Consider the following 27695-nt stretch of genomic DNA (forward strand, 5'->3'; position numbering starts at 1 on the left):
GCTGAGCCAAGCAGCAGGGTAGTCTAAATAATAGACACTAGCGTGGTTTATGCACCAACTAGTGTTTTCGCGCTAAAAACCAGCTTTACAGTAGCTTAGATTCCTTATTGTAGTAGAGTGCTTGGCTGCGGGTTTTGACAGACATGCCATCATGGAGAAAAAGACAACGTCGATCATCACCGAATCCTTTCGCTCCTCTCCTCTCCTCTCCTTTTCTTTCTCTCCCATGCATTGCCATGGGTGACACACGATTTCGTCAGTCCGAGTCCTTCATCATCCGTTACAAATGAAATTCATGCATATGGTTCATACGCCGATAAACCCATTGAGATATTCGCTAGATATGCATACGCACTCACTACGATGATCCCACCGTACGAGTACCGTACCGTTCAGGCCGATAATGGATGGATGGGATGGATGGAAAGGGACCAATCGATGCCGCTGTACCCGGCTCCAGCCCGAAATCAAGGTTTGAACAGGAGCCAGTCAGCTTCACCGTAGCCTTTTTTTAGACTTTTCCCGTTCTCATCAATTAGATCAGATCTTAACAACCGTATGCTCCTACTACTTGCTAAAACCTGTGAGGAGGAGGGGAATGATGAATACGATATGCAATACAGGCATGCTTCCCATTTTCTTAGCGCGGCAATGTGCATGCATGCATACACACACACACATACATACACAAGTACGAGTCAGTAATAGTAGCACTGCACTTGCACTGCAACGGCTCTGTGGTGTCACAAAGTTAGCGTAGGAGGCGTTTGTTCGTTCGTTCCTGTCAACCGGTCTGTCTCTCGTTCGCTACTTTGGTCCACCTTACCCCTTCTAGTCTCGCCATTCAATTTCAATAATAATAATAATCAATCTAATACGTTTTCAACCATGCGCTTCGTTTCATAGCATACCACGATATCAACTTGTATCCGCTCTTTTACAATAACATCTACCCAGTAGTCCAATAGTCACTTGTAGACCAAGTCGCCAAAATAACGACTGCAGGACGAGAGGGATAACACGCCACCCATCCGGACAACTCGACTTCGATCATTACGGCACGGCTTTCCAAGTACAGACAGAGAGTGTTTCCAAGCCGTCTTGCGCGTGTCATTAAAGCTTACCCTCATTGGATTAGGTGAGTGAGTCTACTCCATCTTCATCGTGTAACACAAAGCATACATCGTCTTCAACATGAGAAGCTGACAAGTAGCGCAAAAGAGTGATCGACATTACGACGCGTTAGGAGAATACCGGAGACAGATTGACCCCTTAAGACATCCCCTGCCCGGTCACGGTCACTTCACTTGCCCTCCCTCACACTCACAAAGTCGACAACTGTCCGATTCCTTCCTGCACCTCAATCACTCCGCTCCAAGCAGCACAGACACTCCTTCAGTGCATTCGTATCGACAGTCGACCTTACACCACTTCCGACTCCCGGTGTCGCCGTCGATTTGAACCAAATTACCTCCTTCATTTTGACCCAACACATTGTCAACTGTACACTGTAGTAGCGGGCATTCACTTGAAACCCCTCTAGTCTCCTCCTTCTTTTCTCCTTCACCCCTCCTACTGTATCCTCTCGGCGAGCGAGCTCCACCTCTCTGGATAGGCGAGAAATGTCCACCGCATTTGCCTCCATCGTCCTCGCTCCAGCTGTGCACAACGGTGGTAAGGGCATGTCACCCGAGACGAACAATTCATACTCCACCCATCAATCTATAACACTCGATACACCTCGCTCGAACTCGGACGACGTTTTCCACACGTATCAATCTGGATCCTCGAGTGGTCAAGGAGGACGTCAACAACAACACCGTTCCGGTCAGAATGGAATTTCTCCCTCTCCAGAGAGCACAAGTCCAATTTCAAATCACCATTCCCAACAAACATCCATGTACTCTACATCCCAGCAACCATACTCCTATCCCAACCAACAATACTCCTCACCTTCGAAGCAACCCGACTGGCACGCCCAGGTGGCAGGTCCCTCGACATACCGTCGAGCTCAATCGCCACAAGCAATGTCGTCGCCCATGTCTGGGTCAGAATACTACGATGGAGCAGCTGCTGGAAGATCCCAACAGCAAGCGCGTAGTTCGAGTGGACCCAGGCCAACCGGAGGAGACCAAAAACCAATAGAGCCGGTGGGTACAGACGGACGTGTGGGGGTGGATGAACCTTGTGAGTAATCCCATGCATTATGCCGTCTAGGCGAAGACTCTACTAATATGCGACCTGTTCTTTTCAGGGGGTGAACGGAAGTACACCGAGTTGAAATGTCTAGGAGATGGTTCATTTGGCACAGTATGGCTATGTGATTGGCATTCACCTGTCAAGTCGGACATCCTCCTATCAGCAATGCAATGTGGAGCCGGGGCGAGACCAGAATGGGCAGGGAAGAGACTAGTAGCTTTGAAAAGGATGAAGAGAGTATGGGAAGGTGGTTGGAAACAGGCAAAGACTCTGGGCGAGCTAGTGGTACGTGCCTTTTCCTGGAAATGACTGTCTCCTCAGTTTGACTAAAGTTTGACTAATACTTCTATCCTCACAGTCACTGAGCAGAATCCCCCCACATCCCGCTATCATCCCCCTATATGACGCATTCATCTCACCGAAATCCCGAGAACTATACTTTGTTTTCGAGTGTATGGAAGGAAATCTGTACCAGCTCACCAAATCTCGGCGAGGTCGACCCCTGGCTTCAGGTCTCATTGCGAGCTGTTTCCACCAAATATCTACTGGATTACATCACATACATCGACACGGCTACTTCCATCGCGATATGAAGCCGGAGAACTTGCTGGTAACAACGACGGGCCTGACGGACTATCTCACAGGGGCAGCACTCGCCCAAATCAACAGCTCGAGAGGAGTCAGTCAGGATCAGCATCAGCATTCCCTCAACCCCGATGCGCCTCAGTATGAAAAGGACGTATCGGTCATCGTCAAGCTTGCAGATTTCGGTTTAGCAAGAGCGACAGACTCGAAACCGCCATATACGGAATACGTATCAACGAGATGGTATCGTGCGCCAGAAGTTCTACTGCGGTCTACGGAATACGGTCCACCCGTCGACATGTGGGCTTTGGGAACAATCTTAGCAGAGATGCTCAATCTCAAACCACTCTTTCCAGGTGTGAGCGAGATTGACCAGGTTTATCGGATATGTGACACAATGGGTGATCCTAGTGCAGATTACGGGGTAGATGAGAGGGGTAAGACTATAGGAGGAGGATCATGGAATTCTGGAATTAAGCTGGCCAAGAATGTCGGCTTTTCATTCCCCAAGGTGAGTTGCTTTCTGATCTTTCCGCAGTCACCTCCGCTTATAACTTCCCTTTCAGCGGAAACCTGTTCGGTTTAGAGGTTTATTCAATGACACCGTTCCACAATCGCTCGTCGACTGCATTGCCGACCTTCTTCGGTATAACCCGAAATACCGCATGACGGCTGCACAGTGCATTGACCATGCCTACTTTCACGAGACACTTCCTCACCTGCAACGAACCCCTCCACTACCTCGTATCCCGTTTTCTCAGGGCCAACCTGCACCCGGTGCGGCGAGACCACCCCCGACCGAGATTGCTGCCGCTCCTCGACAGCTTCCTCCTTCTCACTCTCATACTCCTCACGAAGCAAGACCGGCATTCGCAAACGGCGATATGCGGACACTACCACCTCCTGTTGGCACACCCGACGGCGGTTCACCAAGCGCTTCACATCGATTGTTCTTCCCAACGCAGTCACATCTGCACAACACCCATGCAGACAGTCGAGCCTATGCCGCATCAGCCTCAGCTTTGGTCCACCAACTGCGAGAACTCGATCTACCCACGGACGACCTCGCGAGTTATGGCAATCGACCGCCGCCATCGCCTGGAGCACGCCGCGAGTCAGCGCAGTCGCAAAATGCGGGAACGCAACGTTCGCAGCAATGGGCAAACGATGTCGCGCTCAATACGCGGCGTCCATCCAATACCCACTCGTCAATGTATGATGGATCAGTGTTCGAGGGCTCTCAAGGCGGACAGTCCAACACGAACTTTACAAGCTACTCGACCGCCTCTGTTGAGAGAACGCCTGAACCCTACGCCCAACCGAAGTCGCATGTCGCAGCATATGTTCAGCAACAACAGCGGTATGCTCAAGAAACACCTCGAGCTGCGTCTTCGTCTCAGTTGTCGTTGGCTCCGCCCATCGAGCCTACCTTGGACGCTGTGCGTGCAGACAAGCTTGGAGCGTCCGCAAAGAAGAAGAAGTGGGGTCTCAGTTCTGTCTTTGGAGGTGTTGGCAAGAGCACGACTGATCTCGCGACTGTCGACGAGAACGCCTATCACGGGACTTCATCACTCAAGCGCACTCAATCTGGCAATCGACCTCAAGATAGATCTCCAGTCATACCGATGCCCACAATTTCCGATGACCCGAAGAAGGCCAAGAAAGAGGCTGAGAGGCAAGCGAAGGAGCTGGCCAAAGCTCAACGAGAAGCGATGGCTTTGAAGCAGAAAGAACGAGCGAGAGCGGTGTTGCAAAAGCGAAACCAACTCATCGAGGTTCGAAAAGAAGCGAATGTCAAGAGCGAAATCGAGTTTTCGTCTGGCGATCCACCGCCAGGACAACTCGGCTCATCAATGAGGCAGGCGCCGATCTTGACATCAGCTTCATCCATGTCGCTTGGTAAAGGTCTCAATCCTTCTTCTCGGGATCTGCGAACTTATGGTGGCCCGTCAAGTCAGAGCATGGCGAGCGTACGAAGTCATGATTCAGGTCATTCCGGCCACTCCGGAAGGAGTGGACTGAGTGCTGCAGCCCTAGCGGCGTATGATGATGCGCATGGAGGAGTTAGTCGGCAACATAAAGCTAGGAGGAGGGATGACGACGACGATCATTCGATGTCGAGCTTTGGGCACAACTCACTTCGAAGTAGGAGTGTTTTGACAGTTGGGACAGTCGACAGCGAGTAAGTTGGCCACCTCTGAATCGAAGTGGTAGTGGAACAAGCTGATGATATCGTGTGTACTTTAGTCCTGGCCCTCGTCGTTCTGCACGATCGGAATGGCAAGATCCCATTCAGCGTCACCACGACCCTAAACGAGCTCCTTCCGTCACGTCCTTCCATCAACAATCGCTTATGTCTCGATCCAACGCATCTCTCGAATCTCAGCTCGCGCATGATTTCAAGATCCACGCGAACGTCGGTGCTGGAGCTGGAGCCGGAACATCAAGCACATCTCTGGGTAGACATGGGACGAGTCAACTTTCCTTACAGGGGAACGGGGTGGATTATCCTTCTCAAGGACTTGCGAATGGAAGTGCGCCGACCAGTCCGTATGGTCACCCGAAAGGAACGGCTGTAGCTTTTGGAGCGGGGATGGGTAGACATGGCACGGTATTGCCAAGTATAAGTAGCTGGGAAGGGAGCGGTGTCGGCGAGGCTCAGATCAATCCCATGTTCAGAGTCGTGAGTGTGCATCTGTCGCAATGAAGGTTCTTGGTCTTAGGCTGACTCTACTCGGTCATCATCATAGCCACCAGCAGGACATCAGTCTCAACAGGGAACGACTCTGCCTCCATTCTCAGCTATCGCAAGTGTTGCCGGTCAAGAAGGGCACGGACAAGGCCAAGGCCACAATCAAGGTTAAGACAGAGTAGACTTTTACTGCGTGGATATGGATGTAGTAGCGGCTGGCTGGTGGAGAGACGTGTGGATTGGTGTGATCTGTAATGGACAGTGTGGACAGGACTTTTGGCCGAATGGAGAAGGTTGAGTATTGTGCTTGTTTGCAATACTCGTGTGAAGAAGACTTGTACTGCATATACACTAGCATTTAGATAAGATGATTAGTCTGCACAATACTCTTAGCATATTTAAAGCATGGATAGAACATGCATTAGTCGCTTCTATCACGGTCTGAGCACGGTTGGTGGCAGTGATGGTTCAGATAACACAAAGAAGCATGTCTAAGCCATACATGTTGATCATAACTAGTACCGTTTGTATCCCAACCTATCCGTACCATGCAAGCCGCTATACTGCATACACCTGGCCATACGCTCACGTACACGCTCACGCGGCTGTCGCTCTGCTCAAACCGAGTCTGACAGAAGCGACAGGACCATATTTCGCTTCCACTTCGTCTTGTACCTTTTCGATAGATTTGAAGTATTTGACGGTCTTTACGCGCAGTTCGAGCGTGGCGTCTTCGCTGCAAGTCGAGGCATTAGCGATGTTCTCAACTAGATCAACAGGGTGGTACAGAGGTGACATCGAACGGCATAGGAAGATAGGATGACATCGTCGAGGGCGGTGAGACTCACTCGCATACGACCAAAGCCCACGGATGAGTTTGCAAAGCGCTCGCCGTGACCTAAAATCACACAGGGTCAGCTCCGATACCGTCACCACGACCACCACCGCAGTTGTTGAAATTCCGCTTAGGACATACCATATGATTAACACCACCTTCGATCATCTGACTCAATGCCAAACTCTTATTTTGGCCGGTGACGACCAACACTACCTCTTTTGCATCCATAACTGTCTGGACGCCGACTGTTAGTGCCATACGGGGGACGAGGGAAAGGTCGTTATTGAAGAAACGACAATTGTCGAGGATTGTCTCGTAAGCTAGGGTCTTGATACGTGTTCGAGAGGTAAGGGAGGAGCCGGGCTACGAGTAGAGCTGATCAGCACTACAACTCCAGCGTGGAGGGGAAAGAGTGTTTGAACAGCTGATTGGTGCTTGAAAGTGGTGGGGAAGCAAAGAACACTATACACACCTCGTTGAAAGCGATGTGTCCATCTACAAAACCGAATGCGTTTCTAGTCAGTACGCTAACTTGCGCAATACAGTCAGCTCAAATCACTACTCACCCGCACCGATACCGCCGAGGAAAAGGTCAATTCCGCCGACTGCTTTGATAGCAGCCTCGTAGCCTTCGCATTCCTTGTACAAGTCTTCGGCATTACCATTCAAGATGTGGGTGTTCTTGGGGCTATCATATAAGTTCGATCAGCTGGATGGGACTTGTTTGCCTTGCGCGACGAGGTTTCTTCTTCTCATGTCATTTCTCGACGAGGGGAGAGGAGAGAGCAGAATTCGGATGAGCAGCAGGCCGCAACTCACTCGATATCAATAAGGGAGAAGAAATTGGAGAACATGAAAGTATGGTATGATTCCGAGTGATCTCGAGGAATACCAACATATTCGTCCATGTTGACTGTGCACATCAATCATCCCAATGTCAGCACAAGTCCGTTCAGCAACGTGCGCAAACGTATCTAGGCCAGGAAAAGTACGATCTTGACGCTCGAAGGAAGGAGACGCACTTACATGTGATCACATCCTTAAAGCTCACTTTACCATCCTTGTACAGCTCTACCAACCTCTTGTACACTGGTAAAGGTGATGATCCGGTAGGCAGACCAAGTACGATATTAGGATGAGCGGGTGTGGGAGTGAACGAGTTGATCCGTTTGGCAATGTAGTCGCCGATCTGAGAAATCCACCAACGCAATCAAGTCAGTAAACAGTCACGGTCCAAGTGAACGTGCAGCTGGCTACTTGAGAACAAGAGCGGGATAGTAGTCTACTCACGTAGTTTCCTACTTGATCTTTGGTATCTCGGATAGTCAATCTCATCTTGTTCGTTGTCTCCTCAGGTATAGAATGGGTATGAGTATAACTTTGATAGTCTTGATGATGTTCAGATCAAACAAGAAAAAGACTGTCTGAAATTCATAGAAACAGTATCCATCCATTACATGGAGCTATTGTACATTCCGGATAGTACCAGCTAGCTATCCTATCTCTCTCTCCCTTTACCTGATCACACTCGGTCTACTTACCGGAACGTATACCGCAAAGGTGGAGGCGAATAATCAACGTTTACGCGATATTACAGAACCATACCGGCGATTTCGCCGAACCACTTCGCCGGATCTGCCGCTATTTCGTCCAGGTTTCACTTTATCAGTCTCAGTCAACAAACGCTAACAATAACGTGAGTTACACGTTGCAATATGGTGCTGTCGACGTTGTGTTGGATTGAGTGCAAGGACGCAAAGGGAGAACGGTTATCAGACGTATGTTCCTGACGAAGATACCTCGACAGGGGCCCATCCGGGGTTGTTTCAATGTTTGATGAGCTCGAGCCGTGTCTGATGGTCTAGACCGTTCCATGCTCGTGATCACAATTGTACAGTCTCCGAAGCCATCACCGAACCCTCTATCATATGAGAAGAGTCATTTCCATAGACGATGCACCGATTCCTTGCAGTATCGATACTATCGCTACTTTCGACTTACATGATGTCGGCTTATGTCTAATGTGACTTCCTTGTCGCGCCTCTGTGGGCTGAGTTCTCACCTCTACCGCAATCTCATTGTCATTGACATCGTATTTCGTCTCAAGATCCGCTGCAACATCCGACTACATTCGTATGCATGCATGTTGGTCCGGGGCGAAACGATCCGCAGGTAGAAGCTGACAACAATACTGTGTACCGTGACGTGGCATATTTTTATCACAATGGTTGCCTGTCTGATAACGTTATGATGACAACTGAACTTAGCGTCACTCGCAGCAAAAGTTGGTCCAACAGAGGAATGTCTGTCTACACCTGTATCCTCTCTTAGACTTTATCTCTCATCGAGTCACAAGCTTGTAGAGATATCCATCATTCTCTCTGTCCTGGATACCATTAGGATCCTCTAACGGAAGACGACCACTTCATTGTTCGGCTGTATCAGGAGACAAGCACATAACATTTCCTTTGATCAATTCTACACACCTTTCACCCTCTCGTCCCCGCAACAACGAAGCGGGTTGAGGGTTCGCTCTACTACTATACACACATGTCATCAGAGACTGGTTCCAGTATCAACATCCGCCCTGTCCACTCGCTACCCAGCAAACCTGTCAATACTACTACATCTTTACCTTCATCTCGACCAGCTACCGAGACCGCTCCCAGTTTAGCTTCAAGATCAGCTCACTCACTTCCGCCTCGACCAAGCTTCCCAGTCCCCGCTACAGCTCATTCTAGCTTCAATCAATCTAGAAGTAACCGATCACCCTCTCCAACATCAGAAGTTCCTCTTATCCGAAGGGAGTTCGACGCCTACCGACCTTCACCTTCACCTCCACCTCCAATCCGTCGAGAAAAGGACGTGTACAGACCTTCCCCTCCCAGACGGTACAGATCCCCGTCACCTCCTGCCAAGTATCGAGCAGTATCACCACCGTTCAGGAGATATCGATCGCCATCTCCACGAAGACGATCAAACCACTCGAGATCAAGGACACCTCCCCGACGTAGATATCGTAGCCCCTCCCCTCAACGAAGAAGATCACCTTCCCTTAGACATCGTTCACCTTCCCCTAGACGGAGATCACCTTCTCCTCGTCGCCGATCGATATCGTACGCCCGCTCTCCATCTCCAGTCCGACGAGGTCGATCCGTTTCACGTTCTCGCTCCCCTGTTTTTCGAAAAGGCTATAGCCAGGACCGAGAGACTGGAGTCAAACGAACGCAGGATAGTCTTACAAGCTTGAAAGACCGCTTAGGAGGATTCGTTCAGTCACTTAGGGAGGATCAAACGTGAGTTATTTCCCGACTTATCGGTGTATGTCAGTGCTTACCGGCCGAAACAGCGAACCATCGACTGCCTCCAAAAGACCCCTCTCCCCGTCCGCGCCTCCCTCTCAACAACCAATAAAACTTGCCAAGGCAATTCCTATCGGTCCTCGTCAATCTCAGCCGGTCCTGTCCAGTATCATTCCTACCGGACCCCGTGCCGCCAGAATCCCAACAGGACCTCGAGCCCTTCAGACTTCTGTTCAACAACCGCAACCGCAACCGCGACCCTCAGCCTCAGACGCACACACGTCTCGCTCCCCTTCTCCCTCAGCAGACATGGCAGGCCCTTCTCGATACCGTTCCAATGGGCATACTACCCCTCGCAAGAACGGAGGCGGAGGAGGAAAATCCCCAGCTCTCAAACAGCTTGCTCCACCATTACGCGACCAAGCACAGATTATGGCTCAATTCGGACACGGCGTGACACTCAAGCCACAATGGTCAGATAACCCGAAAGCCCCTTTGGCGAACTTCTTGGGTGGAGGTAAAGGAGGGGCAGATACAGAATACAAAATGGAAGAAGGAGTCGTTGGTGATAAGAAGGTCTTCCGGTGAGTCATATATCGGCAACTGTTCGTTTGTCCTAGACATAAAGCTGACGAAGAGGAACAGTGTGTCTGTGGTCGCTGAAATATCCCGAAATATCATTGGAGTGGGAGATCACAGTAACAGGAAGGAAGCCGAGAAGCTGGCAGCCTTGAGTGCGGTTTTGCAATTGACTTCAGCTGGCATTCTCGAGAAGGGCAAACCTGGTGGAAAGCCTTTACCGCCTTCCTCGTCGAACACAGCGTCTCAAACTCTTGTTTCAGGTGGCAGTTCAGAGACCGCCAAACTATCCGATGGATCAACAATATCATACGATCGTGCCCGTCAGTTCATGGAATACTACTGTCAGCGATACAAGTTTGGCAAGCCCGATATCGAATTCTCCCAAACGGCTACGAAATCAGCCAAGAAGGGTAAGGCACCGACCACCGTCTGGGATGCTGTCATCACAGTTGGTGGACGACGAATTGGAATGGGTTCTGCTCAGAACAAGAAGGGAGCGCAAGTCAAATGTTATCTTGACGTTACACAATATCTCGAAAGTTGCGATCCCGATCTGTGGCGAGATTTCCTTGAATACTCGAAGAAGGATAAGAGTGCGAATCTGGGAATGGCGCCGCATCTCGTCTTCCAGATGTCAGATACGCTCAACGAAGATATCCAAGGACTGTGTGGAGACATCCGACACTCAAGACTATGGGACAACGCTCCACCCTCTGGCGCAGCGGCGAACGAGCCACAACCTCTTCCGACTTGGAGTCAAGGTCGCCAAGGACAAGCGAGCGAGCGAGAATTGCAAGACAAGTCACTCGATCTACAAGACCGTTTGGCCACCTATCAAAGCGATCCGAAGTTGGATAAGATGCGCAAAACCCGTCAATCACTACCTGTCACTTCCCGAGCTACCGAGATTTTGGCCAAAATCGAGGTCAACGAGGTTACGATCGTGATGGCTGCTACTGGTTCCGGAAAGACCACCCAGGTTCCCCAGCTTCTCTTCGACGACTACATCAACCGTGGTGAGGGTGCCAAATGCAACATCGTTTGCACTCAACCTCGGCGACTTGCGGCTATGTCTGTCGCGGAACGTATCGCCGATGAACGAGGACAGCAACTGGGTCAAGAAGTCGGTTATCAAGTTCGATTCGACGTCAAGCTCCCTCAACCTAACGGAAGTATCACCTTTTGCACAACCGGAATATTCCTCAAGCGAATGCAGTCTGCTTTGGGGGCTACCGCCGATCCAGTCGCTGTGGCCAGGATGGACGAGGTCACACATATCGTTGTTGACGAAGTGCACGAACGAGACATCGACACCGACTTGTTGCTCGTTGTGCTCAAACGATTGTTGGCCGACCGTCGATCGAGGAACAAACCTCTCAAGATTATCCTCATGTCTGCTACCATTGACCCGACTCTCTTCAAGCAGTACTTTACCGATCCTAAGGGACGCCCAGCACCCGTCGCGGAGGTGCCGGGACGAACTTTCCCCGTTGAGAGGAACTATCTCGATGATATCGTTCCTCAGTTGCAAGGAATCCCCCAGAATCGAGGAGGTTGGGTTTTCAACGAGAAGAATGTCGCGGAATATCTTGGCAAAGAACTCAGTCGAGATCCGTCATTGTTTGCCAAGGGTACCGGAATGGAGCTCGAAATTCCCTATCCTCTCGTGGCGCTTACCATTGCCGACGTGATGCAGCGCTCTACAGATGGGCACGTCCTAGTGTTCTTGCCTGGTTGGGACGAAATCAAAAAGGTGGCCGACATCCTGCTAGACGGTCGACGATACCCCTTGATGGGCTTGAACTTCTCCGACTCATCACGATACAGTATTCATTACTTGCACTCCACGATTCCTGCCGCTGAGCAGAAAGAGGTCTTCCGACCTCCTCCAGAAGGTGTTCGTCGTATCATCCTTGCTACAAACATTGCCGAGACATCCATCACCATTCCAGATGTGGTGTATGTGGTGGACACTGCCCGAGTCAAGGAAAAGAGATACGATCCCGATAGGCACATGTCATCACTCGTTTCGGCTTGGGTTGGTTCGTCTAACTTGAACCAACGAGCTGGTCGAGCGGGAAGACATCGAGACGGAGAGTATTATGGTTTGGTATCCAAAAATCGACTTGCTTCGCTTGACCCTCATCAATTAGTAGAGATGAAGAGATCTGATCTGAGCAATGTAGTGATGCATGTCAAGGTGAGTAGTATCGGCACCAATGGTTCGGACCAAGCTGAAAACATACATTTCAGGCACTCAACCTTGGCGAAGTCGAAGAAGTCCTCGCCGCTACGATCGAGCCTCCCGAGTCGAACCGTATCGTCGCCGCAATGGATGTCCTGCGCATGCTTGGTGCTATCGATGTCCACCAGAATCTGACTTCTCTGGGTCGAGTCCTTCTTCAACTTCCGGTCGAAGCCGCTATCGGCAAACTTTGTCTTTACGGCTCTTTCTTCCGATGTCTAGACTCGGCATTGACGCTCGCGGCAGTCTTGACCAACCGAGACCCCTTCCTTGCGCCGATCGCACTCAAGAAACAAGCGGACGAAATCAAGGATTCTTGGTCTCCCGTCGCTTTCCGTTCAGACCCACTCGCCATCGTCGCAGCGTACAATGTCTGGTCAGCAATGGACGATCGTGGTGAATACAGATCAGCCAATGCATTCTGTTCGGACAACTTCCTCTCGAAACCGACCATGCTTCAGATCAAGCAGGTCAAGGGCAGTCTGTTGCAGAGTCTGGACCAAGCTGGAGTTATTGCCGTCTCGGCGGGTGGCATGGTGGGTAGAATAGGAAGGCAATTGTCTGTTCCTGCTGCGTTGAACGAGCATGGGAATAGTCTGCCTCTGCTAGCGGCATTGATCGCAATGTCCAGCGCACCGAACTTTGCCATCAGAACATCGGAGAAAACTTGTCGAACGTCACAAGACAAGGTGAGTTCTCGTGCAATGCAAACAACGGACGTGTTCGGTGCACTGATACATCATTTTTATTTTTGTTAGACCGTTTTCATCCACGCTTCGTCTGTCAATTCTCGTCGTCGAGAAGTGGGTGGACCCGAAGAAGCTTCCGCATCTTTCAACCCTGCCGAAAAACGATTATATGCTTTTGGCGAAAAACAACGCAATGTCCCTCCTGGCGGTAATCCTTCTTCTGCGCTCACTCAACTTCGAGTTGTGACGCGACTCGATCCGATGACGTACATGCTTTTCGGAGCTTACGAGCTTGTTGTCACTCAGAGAGGATTGGAGTGCGATCGGTGGTTACCCGTTGTGGGGAACTTGCATGCCTTGGACGATGTTCAACGGTTGAAAGTACTGTTGGAAGGATGTATGTTGAGGGTATTCGAAGGTGTTGGGAAGAGTCTGGTCAGAGGACGAGATCAACGTTGGAGAGATAAGAGGAATAATGTTCAAGTTTCACATTCTGGTTCTTCAAGGATCAAAGCGCCTCCGGCGGAAACGGAGGGAGAAGGGGAAGAAGGTGAAAATGAAAGTGATGATGAAGATGACGACGACGCTGTCAGAGTTGCTACAGAGGCGAAGAAACGAATTGCGGAACCGTTGAGTATGGACGAGATTAAAGAATTGGAACTTCTCACAACGGACGTGGTCAGGATATTAGATGCGTACGCGATGGAGAGAGAAGGAGGAAGTGTAGTTCCGAGCAGACCAGCGACTCCAGGAGGAGGAGTAGGAGGTGCGTTCGGTGGCGGTGGTGGTAGTGGAGGACATATGAGTCAGATGGGAGCTGGAGCGGGAGCAGGCGGACAAGGCGTGTATAGACCTCCTCAAAGGGGACGGTACTGAGCCCCAAAAGAGACAGATACCTAGCATATTTGATAAGTTGATTTTGTATATACAATGATCATGGATGTATATGGAAATGCTAATGGGACGGTTGCAGTAATCTTCATCGCTCGCCCTTAGCTGGAAATGTCCTTGTTGATACAGTATCTGAGTACCCATATAAACCTCTGTTACTTGCAGATTCTACCACGAGTGTAATCGTCTCGAATTGGAAAATACATGAACTTCATCGCCTCTCTTGTCTTCTTCCATCTTGGCCTTCGTCCTTACTCTTCGCCTTGAGTAAATATCCTCAACTCCCGCCTATGATCTTGAGCAAAAGCTAACTTGCGCGACTTGACTGATATGACCGCCCTCTTTTCCGACCCATCTAATCATATTTCTGATCTATTTTCAACTCCTCTCGTCACCTTCGTCCCTTTTGATCTTTCCGATGATACAGGTCAACCCATCACTACCCGCTGTGAATATACCTTCGACCAGAATAAATTCCTGTCCGGGCATCGATCGTTCAGATTCGTCCGTACCCTGAGGCCAAGGTTCGTCAGATGGCGGTAAATCCGGTATCTAATGCGTGACGAGCTGTCAGTCTTCTCAAAATTTCTTGTTGTTCCGACTTGTCAGGTGAAGTGAACGGTCGACTCACTTTTAGTACGTGGAACTGGGTGTAACCATGTCCGCCTGATTGGTGTTCGTTGTACATGACTGGTGTCGACTTTTTAGCTGATTCAATATATCGTCTCACGTGAGGTCTATCTGACGGTCGGATGATAGAGTAGAACGAGTGATTCTTGAGCTATTCACACCCAGAGAAGCACATAATTAGCTGCATCCTGTTGATTGATATAAAAGAGAATAAGGGTGTTCACTCACACGAGAGCCGTTCACGATGACATCGTTGCTGACATACATGACTCGACTGGTATCTGTAAATCTGTCGATGATGTAAAATGTCCTCGGCGTAGGTTTCGGTGGTGTGGGCCATCGTTGGTCGAGGGAAGGGACAGTAAGGGACATGGAAGTGGATTCAGGAGACGAGGTGAGAGGTGTACGTGTTGACGCAGGCCATCGCTACGAGTTGGATATTATGTTAGCCGTGGACTGGAATAACGGGGAAAGAAAACGAGACCCACTTTTACCGCAAACCTGCCTTGAGAGGAGGGTGATATCTCGATGACTTCTCTCGCTGTCAATGCTTGTTCTGCATAGTCATTGGTATCAGTGCAATGAACCCTTCCAAGGGGGTCGCTGAACGTACGTAACGTTCGAGCACCATCCACCGCTCGTGTATACAAGGCCAATGACATATTGTACACCGTATAGCTATGAGATGATCAGTTAGCGAGAGTTCATAAACATTGATATACCCGCAGAACTCATAGACGGACTCGTCGGAAACCAGGGAGGGGAAAATGGCAATCAAACTCACTATGAGCAGCAACACTCAACATAATATCCCTCTCGATGTAAAACGCGGAAAAACGCCACACAAGCCGTCCGCTCTTCTGTCAATGCTTGGCTACACAAGAGAAGGCAGGCGATCAGCGACCATATCCTTGAAGTGTTGGCTTATCACAAGACTATTGTTTGTTGAACGTACTAGTGTATTTGCCGTAAACCTGGTATTTCCTCTGGGTGAAATATCAGGTAACACGATTTTCCGACGAGGTCTTCCGACCCATATCCGAGGATATCTTGCATCGATTCTGATACATAGTGGAACTTGGCCTGAATTGGTATGCAATACCGCATGAATCAGCAATTGTGATCGAATGTGTCAGAAATTGCGGGCTGACGGCCTTCGGTGTGAGAGGAGTAAGGTGGGGTGGGGTGGGGGGGGTGGAGCGGAAGGTGGTCCGAACGCTGAAAAGACGGACGGACGGACGGCCCTTCTTCCCGCGCATATCTTTTACGCAACCCACCTCCTGGTCGGCGCTACAAGCTACCCATGCAGATAATCCTAGCTCCTCTATTGACGCTACGGATGTTGACCTCGTCGGTGGACCCCTTGAAGAGGTGGAAGCGGCTGTCGAGCTCGAGGCTTTTCTATTTGGTGGTTGTCCCTGTTGATGTTGGTATTGGTTTTGGTGATGATATGAACCGGAACCGGAGCCTGGTCTGTGGGAAGACGACGACATGTTGGAGGGCGTGTATATGATTGTAAGTTGCTTTTAGGTTGCCTTTCGCCAGATCATCAAAGTGTCCGTGGTTCGGTGTGATGTTGTCACCGAAGTTCGATGTGATGGAGAAGAACCGAGCGCGACGTTATTGAAGGTACCAGTACATTGATGGTGGTGAGTATGCCAGGCGAGGAGTGATGGATATTGAGCAGATGGTAGTAGTGGGAATACGTCGTTGTGCGTGGTGATTTTGAGATTACGAGGTTTTGGTAAGGGTGGTGGTGGTGGTGGTGGTGGTGGTGGTGGTGATTGTAGATTGTGGATAGAGCAGTTTCAAACTGGGTCTGGTGGTAGTGGTTGGTTGTGGTCGGGGTTATTGTCTCAGATCTCTTCTCTCTCCTCTATAATACCGTATGGTGATGATGATGATGATGATGTTGAAGTGGGTCGACCCAAAAAAGTTAAATCAAATCAAACTCGCCGACGGTCTCGATCACATTTGAATCATCCTCGTGCTGCTGATAGATGAGATAACGCCACAAAATCACCAACGTGCGATGTGATGTGATGATTATAAATCACTCTGCACACACGAGACACACACACTCCAACGTACCTCGCTCTGGTTGGTTGGGGGTGGGGGAGGTGGATCTACGAGTATGCAGAGGACCAAAGGGTAAGGTAATCGATCACGACGGGGTGGACCGAGAAACAAGGGTGGAGGGGGATGATGAAGAAAGCAGAATACGGAAGATCTACTTTCTTTCGATCACACTCGGCCTCCAAGCGTAACAAAGGTAGAAGATAGGGTACAAGTATGCCCGAGGCTGATGGTGACAGTAGCTATAGGATTGATACAAATATAGTAGTAGTAACCGACCCTGCACCTTTTGCCAAGACGTTTAGTCTCGCAGATTTGATTTGATTTGAATTTGAATTTGACTCTGTTCGAGATCCACCGCGCAGATCTACGCTAGCCGTGGCTCAGAATAGAACAAGAGCCTTGGGACGGGGTGTGTTGTGTGTCCCGTGCGAAAACGAAGGGAAGGGGTAGATGAGTAGGTAGGTATGTAGAGGCAGCAGACGAGGAAGCAGAAGGAAACGCGCGGAGAGTATTAAAACGGTGACTTTTTAGTTTTGATGACGTTGTTGGATGATCATCGTATCTTAGCGGAGACTACGCGAATGATACCGTAACAACAACAAATAAAGTGATACTGGGTAATTTGTCTAACCTTTTTCCTCTAATCCCATCCCGTCATATCCCATGCATGCATGTCACAACTACAGTATAGGTGGATGTCCTGGCAGCTCCTGCAAGATACCCTTTCTTTGTGGTGTCACCGACAGCTTATTTTCTGGATCATAGCTTCCGGAGTCGCCGGGATAACGTTAACTTGTTGTGTTGTCGGATCCAAATGGCAAAACATATCGATGGGGGAGGTCGTTGATCGAGCTTGAAACCTCGACGAGGTACGTACGGTACGACGTTTCCATATCATCATCTACAACTTCCTTCTCTCCTCCCCCTTCCCGCTCGGCGTGAAACACTACGTACTATACTTTCTTATGTCGTATCGAAAAAAGAGTTACCTAACCTAAAAGCTCATCTACATAAATAACCCTAATCAACCCTGAAAGACTGCGATCTCTTTTGTTTTGATTCCAAACTCGCTCCACTTTCACTCATGTCTTTCGCTTTCACGGAGGACCCGCCCCGTCATCCTCGGAGGTTTCTGCTCGGTGCACGACGCTCACAAGCTGTTTTTTCATCTCCGTTGGACACTCACTGGATTATGCCTCTGAAATCCCACAACTGTAGTACATACGCATGAGGTGGGATGGACATGTGCAACGCTTATTTCACGAACATGAGAAAATGAGGCATTTCAATCGAGATGCCGAATGATGCGGGATATAATAATATGGAACAGTACAATGTGGTGCCGGAGGATCATATGATGGACATCACACCACACCAAAACCAAAAGAAAAACTCTTCATAATCGAGTCGATTACAGTATTCACGGATAAACATGATAGCGATCTGCGTACAACACGGTACCAGATCATCAGGTCCTCGATCTTGAAGATCAAAACGTGAACGCCACCGCTAACAATGACGCCACATCACATCCTATAGTTGAACCCTGTACCAACAATCTCGTACTGCACGACTGCGCTGTACGGCTTCCGGTCCGCGGCCGTTACATCTTGAATCCAGGCAGGTTGCACCACTGGGTCTATTTGGTACGATAAGTGCTGCGCTGAGCTGTTAACGAGGCGAAACATAATCAAGTCGGCTGCTTAACAAGTGATGGAAAGACCATCTCATCCCACAGTACGCCAAGACATGGCTCGGGAAGTAGGGATAGTAGTGGTAAGTGACGGCAAGGGAAGATCTTACCTGGGAATGAGGTCATCTGCGTAAGGCGAAGGCCACGGCATTATCGGCTTATACGCGGCGGAAAGCGGGATACACCTTGTCACTTGTAAGCTTATCCTGCCAAGGCGCTCCCCTTACAACCCCTTTCCGAGTGCGAGTGGTCTCGGGAATGGTGCGGTCCCACGCTCTGATGGAAGATAAAGTGATCAGGCGGGCGTCTATATCCCAATGGGCGCCTGCCAAAGAGACAACATCGCGTTTGTCGACAATGCCATACTTTTCCTTGTTGTGAAAACGGCTCCTCACTATCTCACCAGACGGAAGGATGGAGTCTCACCAGTCGTCTGCGGGGCTGTTCCTTCGATTCTTCTGACACAGCGACTCGAGCTGGGTGTATCTCCCCTCCGATGAGCACGCACTCGAGGAGTACAAGTACCGTTGAAAGAGCATCTACGCAGCAAGCAGCACACATCGCCAGGTACTCACAGCAATGCCAAACCTACGCGGATTACATGCATGAGTGCATGATGACGCTCGGCAAGCCTAATTCATGCATACATGCAAGGAGACAGGACTGCTCTCTGTCGCTGTGGGCTCGCGGGCTGACTGTAACATGTCCGCCATTACGCGCGACTAGTCGTGACGTCACTAACAGCAGCTTCACTGGAATCTCCTTCCCTCAACCGCACACACAGACAGACAGTCCTATACAAGCTGTGCTTTGACATGCAACTCTCATTCGATGACAACAGAGATACTGCGACCTCACTATGCCCTCCGAACTCCTCCACTTACCGCCTCTCTACACCCTCGTCGGTCTCTACCGACTCGTGACCGACCCATCGATCCGCAAACCGGTCCTTGACAAGGTCAAACATGCCTCTGTACGAGGTATAGTCGTAGCTGGAATCTACACAGTCGTCAGCTGGAACACACTTGATTGGTTCGTGCGACATTTCTTGGTCGATGGGAGCGGTGGGATCTTCGCCTTCTTGAAACATGGGAAGGCGGGTTTGACACAAGATGGTGCAGAAGGTGTGGTCAGAGTCGGTTTATGGAAGTTGGGAGTTGATGTGAATGTGGTTCTTTGTGAGTGGGACCTACCACTTCCTTCGACGGAAGACAAGTGACTGACTGACTTGTATGGTGTTGGTTGATGATGTAGATACCCATCTTTTGATTCTCTTGCCTCAACTAAGTTCGATCCTGCGCTTCTTCGTTTACAAGAACTTAAAACTTGCCCGATCGAGAGCCTATGCTCTCACCGTTTCCTCAAGAGGCAAACCGCACGAGTTCTGGTCACAGGTGAGTGCCGGTCCCCTCTGTTAACATGCGTGATCTGCATGCATTCTGCGTCTTATTCCCAGCATGGAGGCCAAGAATGCACTTGATCCCTTTACGTTGTCCGTATGCAAAAGAGGACAGAGAAGCTCACGTACCGATATCGGGTCTCAGGGGTATATCGAAGAATGGGCAGAACCACCTCGTAGTCGATCTGGAGAACTTGATAGGAACGGTAGAAGAGTGAGAGCGGACACACAATGGATCAGCTGGTTATTGTGGTGGCCTACGCAATTGGTGTTGAGGAAATGTGAGTATCGCTTATTCATCCTCCGATTCTCCTCTCGGTCGATTCTGTGCCCGTTCCGTGCCATGTTTTCTGACGACGACAAGTCTCCGTCTCTCAAGAAGCTGTATAAAACCAGCGTGGTCTCGTCAGCTAACAAGTCACATTCCAGACCTGTTCCTTCCATTATCACCTACACTCCCCCTCCTCGCTCCGCTCCTCACTTCATTCCTTCGAGCTATAACCACTGGAGAATACCTCCACCAGCCCTATTTTGACATGAAAGGGATGGACAATGATGAGATTTGGAAATGGGTCGAAGAGCGAAAATGGGCTTATCGAGGTAAGTCTATACATTCATCATTGTGCGGCGTATTCCAAGTCAGCTCGCTGATCTGCCATAATCTGTTTCATAGCCTTTGGTTTCGCTGCAGCGTTATTGGAACGTATGCCAATTGTTGGGTTGTTCCTATCCATTTCGAACCGAATTGGAGCTGCCATGTGGTGAGTGGTAAAAGCCCTTTCTACAGTAGGCCGCGGAAGCTGATTACTTTTCTTCACACAGGGCATTCGACCTTGAGAAACGTCAACACCTCTTTGCCAATAACATCCTACACCCACTCCAGCCCTCCCAAGTAGGATTCTACGGTATGGGCCGAGTGGACGATCTCGGCGTGGATATCCAAAAGGCAGAAGATGAGATTGATAAGAAGTTCAGCAAGAAGAAGGTCTCACGTGGCGGTGGTGATGGTGATGGAGGGGATGAGGCAATCTTGGAGATCAGAGGACAGGGTCTAGGAGCTGGAGAGAAGGGGCGAGAGAAGGTTTTGTAAGTCATTTTAAGTTTGAGTGAAAGACATGTATGCATCGTGGTCTTGATAATATACAACTGTCTGGACAATTGTCCGTACAAGCGACTGACTACTAATTGGAGTTCGACATATTGCACTTACTCTAAAAGCGGACCTATGTAACCCATCAACAGCCCTGCTACAATAGCCAAACCCAACGTAACGAAGGGATACCATCCTCTCATCGTCTCACTCTGCATGTCCTCCATCCTTCCTGCGCTATCGACCTCCATCCCTTCGTCGGGATCATCATATTCGTTCTGATCACGATCATCCATGCGTTCAGTACCATCATTCCCTCTGTCCGGCCCTCCAATATCGTGATTACGGGACCAAGTCCTCTCCTTCGGCGGTCTGCTTCCTACTACGGGTGATACTGACTTCCTCCTTTTTGACGAATGTTGACGGCTCCCTGCTGGCCTTTGCGGCTCCGGTGAACCTCCTCGAAGGTACTCCAACCTCTCTACGGTCTGCGACCATCCACCTTGACTGCGTCCATTTCTACTCGGTCCTACCTCGTCGTCGTCTTCTGTGCTGTCTTCGACGTTCTCGATCTTGAGCGTGATAGTCCTTTCTCCTTTCACGTTGACTTCTTCTACCTTCCCTGCCCCTCTCGTAGCCGACCACGAAGAGACCAGTATTCCGCCTAGCAATTCTGCAAGGCTCAATCCCATCCTAGCCTCATACTGCAGGCGCTTCTCATCGTCGAGGGCATTACTTGACTTCCACGTTGGAAGAAACGATAATAGTAAACTAATCAAGGTCGTACGGGGCGGAGTATCGCTCGTGGGATGAGTGAGGAGCCGCTCGAGATCGGTCAAAGCGAATGGGAAAGACAGCGATGGGGATTGAGGTTGGATGATGGTCGGTATTGTCGGGAGGAGGGAGTGAATCAAGTCTGTCTCAGTCATTGTTGCTAATTTGTGAGAGTGTTTGGGTATATGTGTATGAGAGTGGGAGCGGTTCACAGATGGGTTGATAGGTGGTTTAGACTATTGCCAGCGCCCAATCACTTCTGTCAGTCATATCCACTCTGGCTTGGGAGGACGTACAGGATGAAGGAGGAACCTCTTCCACGCTCTGCGATGGTTTCATTCCAAATGTTGAGCAGCCGCTCACAGTATTCAGCGCAAGAGACGAGGCTTACAGGTCCGATAGACGTATGATCTTCTCCCATCCATCTCCCCAATCACCTTCTCTGATCTTTGACGGATCCCCAAATTGTGCTTCCCGGATCATCCTAGCTCGGGTATCCACATCGATCGAGGTAGTGATCTGTTACGCCGAGTGAGCCATGGTCAGTGACGGTCATCTGCACTGAAGATTCTGAGTGAGAGCCGCACTTACGTATCTCCCATCTTCGATCAAAGATATCGTGCTGAAAGGTGTTGAGAGAAGAGTGGAGAGCGAATAAATCGAGCTTGGTATCTGTGCAGAAGCTGGAATCCAGCTACCTCACCGCCGTCAGCGACCTTGAAGTTAAGTCCGCAGGGGAGTGAAGAACACACTTGTGTCCGATTGAACCTCCTTCATCCCAACTAAGTGCTTCCGCGACCATATCTCCTAATAAACCCTTCCCCTTCCCCTTTCTCGTACTCTGTCCATTCCCCCTTCCTTTTGACCTCATAGGTTGACCATCGTTCCCGTCTTCCTCGAAGAACAATCTTCCAACTCCTAACTTCTCACATACTCGTTTACCTACCTCCCGCTGAACCCAGATATCAACGAAGGGTACGACCCCGCCGAGGGTCAAGGTGTATTCGTTAGGTCGGAGTTGAAGGGAAGAGAGGATGGTGAGTGGTGAACAGGGATTGAGGGCTAGGAAGAGCGGTAGAAGGGAGAAGTGAGGAGCGTGGGAAGGATCAAGAGTGAGGTATATTGGGATATTGTTCTACGTCAGGAGAGGGCAATTCGTATTAGCACCATCGCCTTCACTACCAGCTACCACTTGACGGACCAAATGAAGGGCATGATGACTACTTACAATGAGCACATACAATAGCGGAGACAGGTTCCGCGTCGGCAACAAAGACGGGAGAAGTGCGAAATGAATTGGGAGTGGAAGTGGAGGCGAAATACGAGGGGCAGTAGCAGTAGCAGTAGCGGTCGAGGTCGAAGCTACAGGCATCGTGATCACTCTAAGCTCCTTTTCCTTTGAGACTAGACCAAGTCTATGTAGACTAAGACATGATCAAGCGAAATTCAAGTGAATTGATGGGAATGTGTTTAGCGGAAGAACAGGATAAGATCATTTTAAGGTTAGTAACTCTCACACATGCTCCTTAGCTTCGACAGACGACGATCAATCCACGTGAGGGGCTCCTCTAACTTATTACATCATCGCAATCAGGAACATTTGGAGAAGGTTGTGTGGTACGTGACCATTTGGGACACCACACCCATTGTCCTTGACGAAACAACCATCGCTCAACGTACTCCACACAGCAGTATGCATGATCTCTAATGCAGCAGTAAATACTGGTATCGCTTCGATCACTTCCTTCTATGTCGTTTCCCTTCGCCTGGCCTTTCATGCCTCCTCTTCCTGATAGGCGTGAGATTACCCGTGAATCCTCTCGAATCGTACTTGCTCCCCTCGCCCTTCCTCTTTGCATCATCGCCCGCTGTCGAGCCTGCGTCAGATGTGGCTGAAGACGGTGCAGTCGTTGGTGTATCTGGTGTGCTTCTCTGTGTGGCGTCATCTTTCTTTGGCGCAGCTGCCGGCGTATTACCGGTGTTATTCGCGTTGGCACTGTCATCTGCGCCTCGATTTCCTCTGTTTCTATCCCTACGTTTGTCCCTATCCTCTTCATCATCCTCATCTTCATCTTCGTCGTCGCCGTCGTCGTCTCGACCTGTGCGCGAATTATCATTCCTATTGTCGCTGTCCCGACGGTTGCTATCTTTATCCCCGTCGTTGTGTTTGTTTCTGTCCCTGTTTCGGTCTGCATCTCTGTTCCCATCTCCGTCCCGATTTCTATTACGATCGCTACCATCTCGATCGTTGTTGGGATTCCTGTTTGGATCTGTACGGCCATCTCTGCCGGTCCCAGCACTTGGGTCACTTCGATTACTTCCCTCTCGTCTACCAGGTTTACTGCCGCGACCGCCACCGAATTTGTCAGTCAACTATATGGAAGACACATCAGCTCGTCTTCCTCCCTGTCCTTTTGTACCACACCTGCCCTATCTCGTGTGGAGAGTTCGACTCACCCAGCCACCATTCTTATCCATTCCTAGCCAGATCACCAACATTGCGATCGTCTTGAGACATACGATGAGTGTGAACAGGTCCGGATGAACAAGTATAAAGGCGCCGAATTCGATCAGTGTACTGATGAAGAAGATGGGCCAGTAACCTTCGAGGTGTGATTCATGTTTCGCTTGGCGCGTCGGGTCCACTGCAGCAAAAAAGATGTGTCATCAATTTCAATCTCATCGATGATGCGAAAACGTGAGTTCGAACGCTCGAGCTTGCCAAGGTCTTTGACTTCCGACGAAGAGCGAACGACATCGAGATGCGGCATACACGAACACAGAAGACAAACTCACACTGATGTTGAAGCGGAATGATCAAATCGTATCCCAATCCCAAGATCAACGAGATCTCCCTCTGGGCGACTCTTAGCACCGTCCACGAAATGACAAAGATCAAAGCTAGGGGTATGAATTCCCATACTCCCAAATCGTCAGCGAGGAGAATCACGAAATCGCCAAGCCAGCCGCCAGATGTGAAGAGCTGTCCGGACAGTAGGAGATTCGACAACATCAGCTTTTCACATGCTACAGCACACTCCTCGGGACTGGATTGGGAGAGGGATGGAGCAAACTGGAAAATCACGCACGAGGTAATAACGGAATTGACCCGCTTTATCCTCAATATTCTCCCCTGTCGAGCTATCATCCCCGCTCGCGGGTGTCACACCACTCGACGATGTCCGTGTTCCACCCGGCTCGGTGCGGGAAGATTCCCGTCGTGCGGAGGAAGAAGAACCTTCTGGTCGTGTTGATTTTGAGCTAGACCTTCTAGACGATGTTCCGGATGCCTTATTTCGTTCACGCTCTGGGTTCGACCTCTCAGAAGAAGCGCCTGGTTTTGTGGACCTTGGATTCGATCTTCTTGAAGACGAAACTTCCGGTCGTTTTGACTTCGAGCCTGATCTTCTGGAAGATGAGGACGCCTTTTTGTCCTCTGAATCAGAGCTGGACGCTTCGGAAGCAGAATTATCTCCTGAGCCCGCGTCAGAGCTCGAGGTAGTGGAGGGACGTCTTGAGCTACGTGACGATGATGACTTCCCATCCCGTTTGGACGACGAGTTTTTCTTACTTGATTCAGACTCTGGATCTGCTGTATGTCGGCTTGATCTGGACCGGGAAGAAGAGGACTTCCCATCTCGTCCCCGTCGAGAAGAAGATCTCTCATTCGTCGAATCAGAGCCTGAGCCCGCACTCGAATCTGAGCCTGAATTACGTCGTGATGATCTCCGTTCACCGCTTTTACGGTGTCGCCTTGAACGATCGCTCTTACTCTTTCGATTCGAGCCTGAAGAACCAGACGCTGCTGCTGATGAGTCGCTCTCAGAGGGCATTGTGTGGTACTGCGCAACAATTGTACAGACAGTGCAAGTTGCTGTTTTTTACGGTTGTCAAGCAATGGCTTAGACTAATTTAGCCTTCATCCCAATCAGGGTGGACGTCACTCACGGTAGCGCAACAGTTTGGCTACTGAACCACGTCGTTCCTTTCGTTCAATAGCATACTAAATGCTCCTCGACTGTGAAAGGATTACAAAAGGAGAAGACGATGAAAGGACCCCTAGTACATGTATCGATTAATTGGGTGCCACAAATTTTTCTCACCCTAAGTAATGCTGCTGGTGAGTTCGCGTGACCTGGCGTGGTGCCACTCTTTGCTACTGTATGGCCGGTGGATATGCAAGTGATTTACTGTCATTGGATTTCTGTCACCCGCTACTCTACAGCACGTAATTGCTCAGTATTCCGCCACAATGAAATCGCTACGTGTGCACTATGTAGCGGACAGCATCGACGATAACGAAATCAGGTGAACCATAGCGGAGATATGTACCGAAGTAGGGTGAGACATGTAGCGCGGGATCAAAAGATCCTCATCATACCCCACTTACCCATGAAGCACCTCAGCCATCCATCCGAAGGATCGAGTGGGAGTAGGGTGGGTTTAGTTCTGCTGGAATTTGTGACGGACGTCAGGTAAGACTAGCTTTATCCTGGCGAGGTACAGTACGAAGTAGTGGAGTAGAGTAGTCACGTCACATCACATCACATCTGTAGATGCGGGGTAATCGGAGGTCAGACCGGAAAGCATCGTCGTTGAACGTTAATTGAGAGGGTCAGCTCGGAGGTATATTCAAGACGGCCATCTAGAGTAGTCATGTTGTGCTTCAATGAGATGGTGTGATCTACTGGAATCAACCAATCGATCATTCAGGCTGATCCACGCCGCCCTCATTTAATTACTTTACGTTATACAGAGTTGCTCATGAACGGACGGATCTAACCTTGTTGGATTGCCTCCGAGTACAAATGTACAGTAAGTTACAAAAACGATCGGGAATCGGAATGATTCTTCATGTCTATTTTGAGAACACGGGGGTGCGGTGGTGTGCACAGCTTGTTTCCCTTAAAAAATGCCATGCCGCTCGTCAACTTCCCTGTGTTTCGGACTTATACCAATTATTTTTCTTCTTCTTCTTTTTTTCTCTTTTGTTCATGAAACAGTGAACGTTTTACAAATTATCTGGTACGAGTATTGCTAAATCCCAGCTTCAGTTCAGGGTGGCTGATTTCGAATGACGCTACTGCCCCGCATGGTGTGTGTCCCGTGGTCCGTGCTCGTGCTCCGTTCTCGTTGCTCGTAAATATGTGCTTGCTCGTTTATCCTATCCTTTGAATTCATTTTGGAAAGACCTATGGATCCGTGGTGAGGTGTAACACACACAGTCACTTCCTAGAGGAGGAACATGTACGCATACAGGCAGCAGAACCAGCGCTTCGCTACCGATGTCATGCAGAGAGTATCAGCGTGATGCAGACCAACCATGCAATCGGGCGAGTAATTGAGCGAGGTACGGAGCGACACCCAGATCCGTGCCTTACTACAGTGCACTCTCCATCTCATAGCTATCTTCCGACCGATTTTTCCGAAGATGTAATTATCAGAACAGCAGTTCTGTAAAAGGTGTAAGCGATCAGCCTGTCTCATCTTCGTCGGAATCGTGCGATGTTCCATGAGGTTGGACCAACGAGTGTGGTAATATGCATACGTGCTCACGCTTAAACTTAGCAATATTAGCAGTCTAGAAACGAGTCTTGTTACTGTAGCTGTGCAGATACGCATCGCTCCCGTTATGTCGGCAAATTTGTGCGTCGGTTCATCATGTCCGTTTTCTCTCCGGCTTATCTATGAATGATATTTACCACGGAAGACATGTTCCGAGGAATGATTCTCGGTACTCCGGATCGGTCATAATTCGTCAGACGTGGCTTCACTAGTTGCTCGTTCCTGCCACTCCAAAAAGGAACGCTTTAGCTGCAGTAGTACAGTGTTCGCTAATTATGGATGTGACAACATCATCGAGCCATGGGTCAATCACCGAAGGTCGACTGCGCTATCATTACTATGTGGCTTGTATCTCTGTGGAGCTGAAGAAGGCAATGATCTTATCGGATTTGATCAAACAATGCACAGCACAGCTAAAGGCACTGGACGTGTACAGTACGAG

General features: G+C 49.7%; 7 protein-coding genes across 7 annotated transcripts; 3 read left to right on the plus strand and 4 right to left on the minus strand.

Annotated features, from left to right (window-relative positions):
• Positions 1–1622: 1622 nt before the first annotated feature.
• Positions 1623–5648, plus strand: CI109_102132 (uncharacterized protein; the record flags this gene model as incomplete). The annotated part of the gene is made up of 6 exons (XM_032004866.1): positions 1623–2187; positions 2255–2484; positions 2558–3295; positions 3351–4966; positions 5032–5467; positions 5535–5648. 6 exons carry the CDS (start codon positions 1623–1625, stop codon positions 5646–5648), a joined length of 3699 nt encoding a protein of 1232 aa, XP_031860981.1.
• A 425-nt stretch (positions 5649–6073) lies between these two features.
• Positions 6074–7649, minus strand: CI109_102133 (glucosamine-6-phosphate deaminase; the record flags this gene model as incomplete). Its single annotated transcript, XM_032004865.1, has 8 exons — positions 6074–6212; positions 6325–6374; positions 6453–6677; positions 6787–6809; positions 6881–7002; positions 7134–7227; positions 7341–7503; positions 7605–7649. 8 exons carry the CDS (start codon positions 7647–7649, stop codon positions 6074–6076), a joined length of 861 nt encoding a protein of 286 aa, XP_031860980.1.
• A 1215-nt stretch (positions 7650–8864) lies between these two features.
• Positions 8865–14008, plus strand: CI109_102134 (uncharacterized protein; the record flags this gene model as incomplete). The annotated part of the gene is made up of 5 exons (XM_032004864.1): positions 8865–9610; positions 9664–10200; positions 10262–12398; positions 12452–13132; positions 13202–14008. 5 exons carry the CDS (start codon positions 8865–8867, stop codon positions 14006–14008), a joined length of 4908 nt encoding a protein of 1635 aa, XP_031860979.1.
• A 393-nt stretch (positions 14009–14401) lies between these two features.
• CI109_102135 (uncharacterized protein) lies at positions 14402–16146 on the minus strand (the record flags this gene model as incomplete). The annotated part of the gene is made up of 8 exons (XM_032004863.1): positions 14402–14575; positions 14655–14804; positions 14882–15079; positions 15142–15209; positions 15267–15331; positions 15438–15527; positions 15609–15736; positions 15931–16146. 8 exons carry the CDS (start codon positions 16144–16146, stop codon positions 14402–14404), a joined length of 1089 nt encoding a protein of 362 aa, XP_031860978.1.
• A 3138-nt stretch (positions 16147–19284) lies between these two features.
• Positions 19285–20914, plus strand: CI109_102136 (uncharacterized protein; the record flags this gene model as incomplete). The annotated part of the gene is made up of 6 exons (XM_032004862.1): positions 19285–19603; positions 19680–19819; positions 19970–20105; positions 20254–20424; positions 20498–20585; positions 20647–20914. 6 exons carry the CDS (start codon positions 19285–19287, stop codon positions 20912–20914), a joined length of 1122 nt encoding a protein of 373 aa, XP_031860977.1.
• A 116-nt stretch (positions 20915–21030) lies between these two features.
• Positions 21031–23060, minus strand: CI109_102137 (uncharacterized protein; the record flags this gene model as incomplete). The annotated part of the gene is made up of 6 exons (XM_032004861.1): positions 21031–21924; positions 21985–22012; positions 22080–22207; positions 22280–22382; positions 22441–22823; positions 22917–23060. The coding sequence occupies 6 exons, from the start codon at positions 23058–23060 to the stop codon at positions 21031–21033; spliced, it is 1680 nt and encodes a 559-aa protein (XP_031860976.1).
• A 365-nt stretch (positions 23061–23425) lies between these two features.
• CI109_102138 (uncharacterized protein) lies at positions 23426–25521 on the minus strand (the record flags this gene model as incomplete). The annotated part of the gene is made up of 4 exons (XM_032004860.1): positions 23426–24061; positions 24146–24333; positions 24485–24671; positions 24778–25521. 4 exons carry the CDS (start codon positions 25519–25521, stop codon positions 23426–23428), a joined length of 1755 nt encoding a protein of 584 aa, XP_031860975.1.
• Between the last annotated feature and the right edge of the window lie 2174 nt (positions 25522–27695).

The sequence above is a fragment of the Kwoniella shandongensis genome, chromosome 4 (genome assembly GCF_008629635.2).
Source record: "Kwoniella shandongensis chromosome 4, complete sequence".
NCBI classification, from domain to species: Eukaryota; Fungi; Basidiomycota; class Tremellomycetes; order Tremellales; family Cryptococcaceae; genus Kwoniella; species Kwoniella shandongensis.